Source organism: Poecilia latipinna, unplaced genomic scaffold, assembly GCF_001443285.1.
Source record: "Poecilia latipinna isolate Pla-1442-1.1 unplaced genomic scaffold, P_latipinna-1.0 Scaffold465, whole genome shotgun sequence".
Taxonomy (NCBI): domain Eukaryota; kingdom Metazoa; phylum Chordata; class Actinopteri; order Cyprinodontiformes; family Poeciliidae; genus Poecilia; species Poecilia latipinna.
The window spans coordinates 537,794-548,436 of record NW_015113081.1 but is presented as its reverse complement, the minus strand read 5'-3'; the positions used below and the strand labels follow the sequence as shown (position 1 = coordinate 548,436).

The 10,643-nt window shown below is 37.5% G+C and overlaps 1 protein-coding gene and 1 non-coding gene across 4 annotated transcripts in view; both read left to right on the top strand.

Annotated features, from left to right (window-relative positions):
• The first annotated feature begins 1,167 nt into the window (after window positions 1-1,167).
• The window catches only part of b3gat1b (beta-1,3-glucuronyltransferase 1 (glucuronosyltransferase P) b), a 44,471-nt gene continuing 34,995 nt past the window's right edge, over window positions 1,168-10,643 (top strand). For 2 of the 3 annotated variants that reach the window (XM_015039224.1, XM_015039223.1), the window contains exons 1-3: window positions 1,168-1,583; window positions 8,428-8,602; window positions 9,688-9,829. In XM_015039224.1, coding sequence (XP_014894710.1) covers window positions 9,718-9,829 — 112 coding nt within the window. In that variant the 5' untranslated portion in view covers window positions 1,168-1,583; window positions 8,428-8,602; window positions 9,688-9,717. The remainder of the gene's footprint in view (window positions 1,584-8,427; window positions 8,603-9,687; window positions 9,830-10,643) is intronic. The other variant, XM_015039222.1, reaches the window with a different exon arrangement.
• On the top strand, window positions 10,465-10,537 carry trnar-ucg (transfer RNA arginine (anticodon UCG)). Its single transcript has one exon. It is a non-coding gene; the product is annotated as a tRNA-Arg (tRNA).

Genomic DNA, 10,643 nt, shown 5'->3' with positions numbered 1-10,643 from the left:
TCAGAAAATGTCAACACAGTTTTTTTTTTTTTTTACTAAGCATGTTTTCAAAGGGTCAACATCTCTCATGACCTCAGTAGGGATAAGCGTGTTGGATAAAGGATGGATGTTTTTGATGGTGAAAGCAAAAGCAAACGAACAGGCAGAGCCGAGTTGGTTGAGACCAAAACGGGAGTTTCCTGAGGAAGCAAAATATAAGTTTGGGTTTGGCTCCATTAGCTTGGTTTGTTTTTATTTTCATTTATTTGGCTACAAAGACCAAGTGTCCCCAATTTATGGGTTTCAAATAGGCATTAAATGTGATTTCTGGGTTTCACTTGAGCTTTAGATGTAAATAATAAAGATAAAGTATTGTCATGACAAGTTTTTGAGCTGCACTTGAGTTTTGCCTGGGAATCACATGTAATCTGGGGGTTCCACATGATCACCTGGTAGTTGGGATTACATGTAAACTGTGGGTTTTACATAGGTTACATTCTCAAATTTCACATGGGTATCAATTGAATATGTTGTAAATGTGGATCATTTATAAAATTCATCATTAAATTTCATCACGTGTGATCCCTTGGATCACATAATTAAAATGTGATTTTTGCACATGTGAAACGCATGTGTTTTTTGGCGTTGAGAAAACAGTCTAAATGTCAATCTATGACATTTAGACTTTTTTCACTTCCTTTTAAGAAACAAAAGTTCAGATCATGACAAGTTACAGCCGTGTAAGACACATGCTAATGTTAATCAGCAGCTTTCACTGTGAAAAACACATTTTTAAATTGTTTTCAAGCGCTTAGACGTCACACGATGCAGAGCCAAAATCTATTATCCTGTAAAGGTTAAGTCAAGTCGGTGGATAGTCTTCAGAGGCTTAGCATTTCCTCTAAATGTCACACTTCTCTAAAAGACGAAATGAAGCAGTTAATGACTAAGAAACAGTGATCTTTCACTGCACAAATCTAATTGTGTCCCCAGTGTTTTCGGTGTTTATCACTGGTACTTTATTCAACATGCACCGACTTTTCAAAACAGAGGCTTCTGTCTATGCTCCGGTGTTCCTCTGATTGTTAGTATGTCTCCTCCTCACTCTGTCAGTTTAAAAACACACATGTACATCTTCATGTAGTGTGTGTGTGTCTCTCTCTCTCTGTTACACAAGCACTTTCGCTGGATTCACACAGACTGGCATTCATAACAGCAGCAAGCCAAAAGGAAGCAGATGATTGGCTTTGAGGGGAGCTGCTGGCAACAATTAACAAGAGGGGAAGAAGAGAGTGAAGAGGAGCAATGGGAGGAGGGTAAAACGGAGGGAGGGAGAGAGTGACTGTGATGCCAAACGAGCTGTCCTCTCTAACGTCTCAGTCTGAGAGCGCCGGAGCACAGAGCGCTGCGTTCCCACCACCTTTTCAGCCATCCGTTCATTCAGGGATGCGGCATCTGTGGTGAGCAGCACCAACTGCAGCTATACGTGTGTGAAGTGACCCCTAATAAGATCCTCCGTGTGGCAGAGACAGCAGAAGCAGAAGAAGAAGAAGAACAAGGGAGGGGGGGATGTGATTGCACAGCAGCTTCAGTCTGCAATTAAGGTCGGTAACCGTTATTTTGTCTTTAACTCTTAAAGGGCAGGTGTGCTTTCCACCTGTTTTCATGTGTTTTGTTTAATATCAGAAAGAGTTTGATTAAAATGGAAAAACCTTTGAACTTATAAAATCACGACAAGAGCAGAGGAGACGAAGATTAAAATATGTACGAAGTAGAGATCTTGCTTTCTTTCCTATTAAGTAAAATGGCTATGATGAGGCTCTGTCTCAATGCAGATCTTCATATTGACTCTGCTTAGTGGATGTGAAATCTCAGTATTTTAATTTTACTTTGACTTTCTTTTATTTATTTATTTATTTACTTATTTATTTTTTTTGCTGCCAGTTTATCAAGTGAAAACTCTTCGTATCTCAAACTACCGACACAAATTAGGGTTCAGCTGAAGTGGGGCATCGTTTAAAGTCTTAAAGAGATCAGCCTGGCAAACAAACCCTTACAGTGGTGAACGCAGAACCAATGAAGTCTAAGCAAATCGTTACACTTTAAAAAAAAAAAAAACTCTGAAAAATTTATTGTGAAAACTTATATAATACCAACTGTTATAGACCATAAAAACATTATACTACTATCGAAAATACATTGAATTACCCATAACTCAAAACACATTAATTTCACGTGATTTTTACAGTTATGAAATTTATAAAACAAAAATGTAATGTAAAAAATCTTCCATAGAAAACCACTTTAATATTGCTAGTAATTAGTTACCCTAAAATTAACTGTGTTAATTGACTGAAGTTCCAGATTTTTCTGATGTTTACATTTAAATCTGTGGCGTAAAATCGTAAACCAGACTGCAAAAATCATTTTGACAGAGACAAGAATATTGGTATGATATGATTGTCTAATATAATTTTCCTACATGTTCCATAGAAGTAGATAAGAAGAAAGAAACAGTTCGTATAGAACTGTTCAGTATTGAGCAATAAATATGCTGGATTCACTAATCACAAACACTATATCTCCCAACATTTGAAATTTCTTGGCTTTTGGAAAAACACAAACAGGAAATGTTCACAGATTCGTACTTTAATGATAATAAAAAAAACTATAGGTTTATTTATCCATTCTTTAAAATGTGTTAATCAAATCCCATTAAGTTGTTCCCAGTTTCCACAAACTTTAATTAATTGTATTGAGAATATGTGGCAGAAAAATAGAAATGTTTTACAAATTCTTTTACAAAAAAAATGAAAATATATTCATCCCCCTTTAGTTTGATATCCATAAAAATACCTTGCTCTGCCAGTTGAAGTCAGAAGTCAAACTAAAAAGTAACAAGTTGAACATCAATGTATGAAAATTCACAGCCAGTCTAGCTTGAGCTATTCTGCATTGATGTCCAACTTGTTAGTCTCTAGATGTGTACAATTGGTGGAAGACTTGGAGCTGCTGTGGCAGCGAAATAGTTAAAAACTAAACCACATCACTCTTTTTAACCAATAAATAATAAAAAGTCACCATTTTAACCTTAGATCTAGGAGAAAGCTCTGTACTCAGCTACAGCTTTGTTTCATGGGTCTTTGGATATCTCTTCCATTTTTCTCTCTGCAATAGTTTGTGTCTAATCTATATGAGAAGCTTCAGCTGAATTAACATTAGCTCAGATGAGTAAGTCATGACCCTTTGAACTACTAATGGTGGTTTTTCTGTTTTTCATATCTGTGTGCCCTGCTGCCTGTTTGATGTACAGTATGAAAAGTGCCTTTAAATCAGATTGCTTGTGGGAGATTTGGAACCCTGTAAAGCTGGTTGAGGTTCTGACGCTGGAAGCAGAGGGGGAACGCTTCATGAGCAGCTCAATAGACAGAGCGGATCCCAGCCAAAGCAGCATCATAAGAGGCAGCATGCTGACTCTTCCTACAGTGCCCTACAATGTTTTCTTCTCATGTTTATGAGGAGAAAGAAATGTATAGTAGGGGTGCACCGATTTATCGGCCAGCCGATTTATCGGTGCCGATTTCCTTAGTTTTGGGAGACTGGTGATCGGCCAATTTTTACACGTGAATCAGATCTTACCCACTGATCCACTGATGTTATCAACCTCGGCAAAGGTCTAAAAATCAACCACTGTGCTTTTCTTTTATCCTGTGCAAGAGGTTTGACGGACAACCCGGCCGATCAGGTCATGTCTGCACATTTACAGTTAACACTAGTCACCCCATTGTTGCCAATTCAGCAACTTTCTTGATATATTGAGCAACATTTCAGACAAAAAAATGGTATCGGCCAAAATCAGAATCAGCAAGTTAGTCTTTTTAAAAGATCGGCGGTCAGCCAGAAAACAGCAATCGGTGCAGCCCTAATGTATAGCAAGGCACCTCCAGTACCATAAGAATTTATCCCCACATAATACTATGAATTTAATGTCAAAATCAAAACATCAGACCCCAGCTAGAAGACATTTAAGAATAGACTCATCTGTGTGTCAGGGCATCTCAAAACTTTGGGAATGCCAATGAACCACAGTGAGAATCATTATCCACAAATGGAGAGAACATGGAACGAGTCACAAAAGAACACAAGACAACATCTAAAGTGCTGCAATCAACACTTACCTCAGTTAATGTCAGTGATTCAGCAACAAAGAAAAAGACTGGGGAACATGGCCTTCACAGGCGAATTTCAAGGCAAAAACTAAAATTAGTTTATTAAGTTAATAATTCAATAGACTAACCACTCTAAGAAGTCCTGATGTTTTTCACACTGATATAAAAACAATGATAGTTAGTCATTTTTCATGACAATGCTGTCTGACGTTTATGCTAATTGTACAAAAATTTCAGATGAACTTTGACAGCAATGTTCAGTTTGTGCTTCTGGCACACACTTTCAAAAGAACAAATTGTGTAAGCAGTCCTCAAATGTAAGTCATTTTTCTCAAACCAAGAGCGACCACATTTGTCACTTTATGTGCAGTATAGTCATTATGAGTTTCCTGAGCTCTCCACAGCTTATGTTTTAACAATCTCTAGACTGCTTGAAAATACCTTGTGGATTTTTACTGGAACTGCAGCATCTGGTTAAAATAATTACCTATATTAGAGTGGCATATTGGTGTAAAAACTCTAATTAGTTCTTTATCTGACTTTGGATCAGAAGATTGAGGGTTCAAGTCCCTTTGTGGTTGCTACTAAGCAATGTTTACATTGCTCTATGCCAAATTCAATAATGTTAGTGAAGTAGGAGATACCTTTGTCTAATTTATAAACTAAGAAGATGTGATCCTTCATTAACACATGATGTCTGACTTTATTCATGCAAGAATAGACACCTCAGGAAGCAGATTTTCAGGTGTGAAAGACTTTCATATTATGAAACATGAGGGATTTCTACTGTCACTTTGGGTTAAACTGTTTTAATAAATGAAATCATCGTCAGTGTATTTACTCAGGCTTTTTTTTTGTCTGATATTGAAATTTGCTTGAATGTATGATCTGAAACACTCAAAAAGAGGTAGAAATTAGCACCTACCTAAAAGTAAAAGTATGAAGTGGCGTGTAAATCGGAGCAACGCACCCGCTACAGTGGCGAGTTGACAATTTGAACAGAAAAAAAAGCTGCATTCAGTTTTAACTTCTGTCTAGAGTACAGACTGATGCACATACAGTCCATTTCTGGCGGCTCTAGGCTGTCATAATCTAGCAACAAAAAAAAAATATTTAAATATAATTTTATCGACCGCGACAGCCCATTGGTTGCTTTTATTGACGGACATTGGGCTTACCCAATGAAATCCCTCAATTCTCCTTGGCCCGCCCCTCCCCTCTGAGGTTATAAATAGCGCCATTTCAGCGGATACGAGACGGGATGGGTCAGAAAAACTACGACAACAAATGCTAAAAAGCGCATAAGCCCATTCAGAAAAATGTGTCAAACTAACCGATATGTTAATTATTACACAAACTTTACCTGCTGGAGAAGATTCAGTATCGGAGAAGGAGGGAGAATTCAGGGGACTCATTTTTGTTGGAGGAGGATGATGAGAGAGAGACCAGGGAGGAAGTTTTCAGGTTAGCTGAAAATGTTCACGAAGAAAGAGCGTTTCATGCAGGCAGGGAGGAGGGCAGATGTCTGTGTGTGTGTGTGTGTGTGTGTGTGTGTGTGTGTGTGTGTGTGTGTGTGAGAGAGAGAGAGAGTCCAGGAGGGGGAAGCCACACTAAGCTAGCAGGCACTCAGAAAAACACAGGAATAATGTGAATAATTATGAATTTCAATAGAAAACGTCATAAGTAAGGGAAAACAAACAGAGCAGTCAGAAAACAGCTATTGATACAGTTTAAAAATATTTTATAAATGACAAAACACATCTTTAATAAATGCTATCAGGGGGAGTTGTAGCCGAAATATTTGAATGTTCAATATAGGAAATGATTGCAAGAGTGCTGCAGTTTGCTGTTAGTAATTACTTAAAGTGAACATATAGCACTACATCTCTGTTAAGGTGTCCATGCTTTATGTTAAATTAATCCGTATGCATACATAATATGTATGGTAAACTTACTGTTAGTAAATCGGTTTTCATAGAGCAAAGAATAAATCATATATTTTACATAATTTGCTTGTACTGATGAGGTTTGTAGTCAAAAGAAAAAATCAGTGGCTGGTGAAATGTCTGAGTGGCTAGCCTATGTTCTGTGGCTATGTGGTTTACTCACTACGGAGGGAGGAAGGGGCCATTTCCGTGTTCTCAAAAGCTCTCCCATTGCCAGTTCTTATGGCAGTAAAGCTCTGTGCACAGATTTATATTTAGCACCCAGTATATAGGGAAGTAAGTAACAATATTTTCCAGCAGCTTCACAGAAACTAATATAATTTTATATAACACATATCTACTGAGAGCCAATGTACAGCTGTGGTCACATTTATGGGGAGCCCTGAATTATGAATTGAGACTTTAAATGTTTTCTGAGACAAATTCAAATAAACAACCATTAAGAAGAACATCTTATGTTTAAAAAAACCCTAAATCCTAGCTCTTTCTCCAGCAATCCACTACTTTCTAAATTTATTGTTATATATCTAGAGTCCACAAGAGCTATTTTTGCCTGGATGCTGACGATGTGAGGAGACTCAGCAGGGGTTCTCTCAAAACTGCTGTTTTCTGACGTCAGCTTGGGATATAAGAGCCTTTGGACCAAAGGGAACAGAAATAGAAATGCTAGCAGATATATTCTCTTGCTTAACTAAAATGAGCCTTTCTAAAGGAGCTTGTACTACTTGGAACTTATTGCTCTACTTTTAAAGTTTCACATTCATCCCCAGAGTCCAACAAGACCAGTAAACAAGTTATAATGTATGCAAGTTGAGTGAGATTTTATAATCAGGGTTGGGAAACTCGCAGTAGTGTTAAATAATGAAATCTGCTCTCGCTCTGTGGTTCTGATTTAGTCAATGTTATGCATACACATGCCTCTTGACACGCACTCCGATGGTGCCGTGATGTGGCTCTGATTGTCTGAAGATGGAGGATGAAGACGCTGCACAGTTCTTTCAATCGGTTAAATTGCTCAAGTTCCATCGACATTAACTGTTAAGTTCAAAACATTTAATTTTAAATGTTTATAATAGCATTGACAAAGTCACATGGACTCATTTAGCAAGTCTGAACAAATATTTGGCTTGTTAGCTCAAAATAAAATTCAAACTTTTTAACTAATTTCTAACTTAAGTCAGCTCTGTAATGTTTTTTTTTTTACTGTATGATTTTTTTTTCTTAGAACTCTAAAATTTCCATTCCTTTTTTATAAATTATGTTTATGAGTCTACATGAGAAAGCTTTATGGACATTGTTTTATTCAAGTCAGGAAAATGTCCAATTATACATGTATACGGATGGATGGATGGATGGATGGATGGATGGATGGATGGATGGATGGATGGATGGATGGATGCATTTGAGGCACAATAAAACACCACTTGAAATCATGAGATGCTCGTCCTTATATTGACTTGTTTTTTTCTCACTAAGTTAATTACAGTTATATCTATGTAGTTGAAAGGTGTAGTATTGTGTAAAATCTACTTTTTTTAGCTCTACATTGTGTAATGTTATTCCCTCGGTTGCTGTAGAAACATGATGTAAATGTTTTATGAGTAATGCGCACTTTCTAAACTGTCCTCCTATGACTTCTTTTTCTCCTGTCAGGCAGTCTGATGCTTTGACAGTTCAACTTGAAGGTTTGATGCAGCAGGGTTGTTTTTTTTGTTTGTTTGTTTTTTTACACATTACCAAATGTTTAGTGGGATTCTCAGCAGCGCAATAAGACCCTTAATACTTTTACCTCTCATTGCAAACATCCACAATATGTGGAGCAGCAGAACTTCATATTTACAGGACCTTGCATTTTAGCCAAAACGGTCATGTGATGATTATGTATGGATTAGATTGTGTGCAGACGATAGCTCTCCAGGTTAAACTGGATAATCAGTTGAATTTAATTTCATCACTGCCCTCGTTTTAAATACATACACATAAAAATTGACAACATCTGCACAAGCCTTAGAACACTATTTTTAATTAATTAAAACCGATCAGTGTGGAATCCTTCGGGTGAGCTATGAACCCGGGTAAGCCCAGTCAGTCAATGCTGAGCGATCAGATAAAATTCTCTTTCTTTACTTTCAAACCCATTTTTATCCTGAAAGAAAAAAAAAACCATTTGTGTTGCTGTAACGTTTTTTATGTGATTTATTCTATTGTTTCGAGTTCTGTGGCCATGTCTGCCCCTTCCACCTAACCCCATGCCAGCTTTGACAATGCCTGCCTTTGTTTCTGCAGTGAGAAGCAGCATTCTTTCATTGGGATGACCTCCTCTGTTTCTACAGGGGCAGGCACCGAGGACGCGACCCTGGGACCCGATGGCTGAATAGCCCCCACTGGAAGTCTCCAAAGAGGAATTGAGAGATTGCTCTGTTTATGTGTTTACTACTGTATGGCACAACACTGTAGTCGAAAATGTCCTTGCACCCTGAAGGGATTAGCCTCAATGGATCCTCGTTCGTAAGTATCCGTCTTTTATGTCTACCTGTTTTAATTGTGATATTCATTGATAACGGTATGTGTTGCGTATCTCAAGTTAACAAAGCACATAAAAAATTGGAGCATTGTAAGGCTCAAAATATTTTCAATATTTTCACTCAACTAACTGGTATCTGGAACTTTGCGTTATTTCTTTGTCAAGTTAATTGCTGCTTTGACATCAACTTCTAGGTTAGTCTGGATTTCTGTTCAGTTACAGTTTATGAAAAACAGGTTTTGGGATTTATCTGACTGACATCTAGGTGTGCTGTTAAACAACAAAAGGATGTTCTTTCCCATTGTCTCCGTTCCAATCAGCCTGCTTTCACTTGGGATAAAACAGAAAGCTTGGAGCTCCGTCTGACCTAGATTTCTGCTTTGCTTCTTCAAAAAAATCGCTCCTTCCCTGTAGTTTATTCCTTGTAGCTAAAAGATGTTGGTGGCCTTCAGAATTTGATTCACAATGTTGCCCTTTAAAGTGACCCCATCACACTCCTAGAACTATGAAGGAAGTACTTCACATTACAGCATGGTAATCTGGATACATAAAGAATGAATAATGTTAAATCGTATCATCGATGTAATGTAACAGGTAATTTTTGGGAGTAATGAAATGAAAGGTAATCCACACATTTACAGTCTATGATTGTAACTGAAAAAAAAAACAAAACAAAAAAAAACAGACCAAAACATCAGGTTACAGTACAGACGGGTTCTGTTTAAAGGTTTTAAATCTTTATTGTTGTGTCCCCAGAAGATAATTGTCTTGGTGTCTTCATTTAGTATGAATCCAGATTAGTAGGTCCCAGAGGTTGAAGGTAATGGCTTCCCTGAGAGAACAAAAGAACAAAGTGGACTTTAACCTTCTTCAGTTAAAATTATAGTTTAGTTGCCTGTGACTTTTTAAGAACTCCTAGCAAAAATCTAGAAATTTCTGATGAGTTTCTAACAGTGTCTCTTCAGAAAGAAAACAAGCCAAATTTGGCTTAGTAAATAAACAGAGAACAACAGTAAAATAAGTAAAAATATATATATTTATATATGTATATACTTCTTATTCCTTGCAGACCATGAGATGAATCAGGGTGACCCTGGAGATGCTGAAGAGACGAGACATTGTTGCCATTGTACTGATTGTGTTGCCTTGGATGCTACTCATCAGTGTTTGGCACCAAAGCAACATCACATCTGTCCTAACTGCCCAAAAAGGTAAAAAAACAAACAAAAAAAAAACAACAACAAAAAAACAAAATGGGTTGGGAAGAAATGTTTGCATTTTCTAATCTTTCAGGATGCTGACTCATCTGTGTCAGATATAATATCAGATGAAAAGTAAAACATAATGGTGTCTGACTTCAGCTCAGGAGATTGAGGTTTTGAGTCCCTTCGTGGTTGCTTTTAATGGGCCAAGGATTCTTGACTTTGTCACTGTCTTAAATGTTTGGATTACTGCTCTGTACTTGAACATTCCAATCACATTTGTTTAGAAAACAGGACCATGTGGCCTAATGGACAAGTCGTCTGACTTCGGATCAGAAAATTGAGGGTTCGAGTCCCTTCGTGGTTGCTTTTAAGAGATGAAGGATTCCTGACTTTGTCACTGTCTTAAATGTTTGGATTACTGCTCTGTACTTGAACATTCCAATCACCACATTTTCTTGAAAAACAGGACTATGTCACCTAATGGACAAGGCATCTGACTTCGGATCAGAAGATTGAGGGTTCGAGTCCCTTCGTGGTTGCTTTTAATGGGCCAAGGATTCTTGTCTTTGTCACCGTCATAAATGTTTGGATTACTGCTCTGTACTTGAACATTCCAATCACCACATTTGTTTAGAAAACAGGACCATGTGGCCTAATGGACAAGGCGTCTGACTTCGGATCAGAAGATTGAGGGTTCGAGTCCCTTCGTCGTTGCTTTTAAGAGATCAAGGATTCTTACTGCTCTGTACTTGAACATTCCAATCACCACATTTGTTTAGAAAACAGGACCATGTGGCCTAATGGACAAGGCGTCTGACTT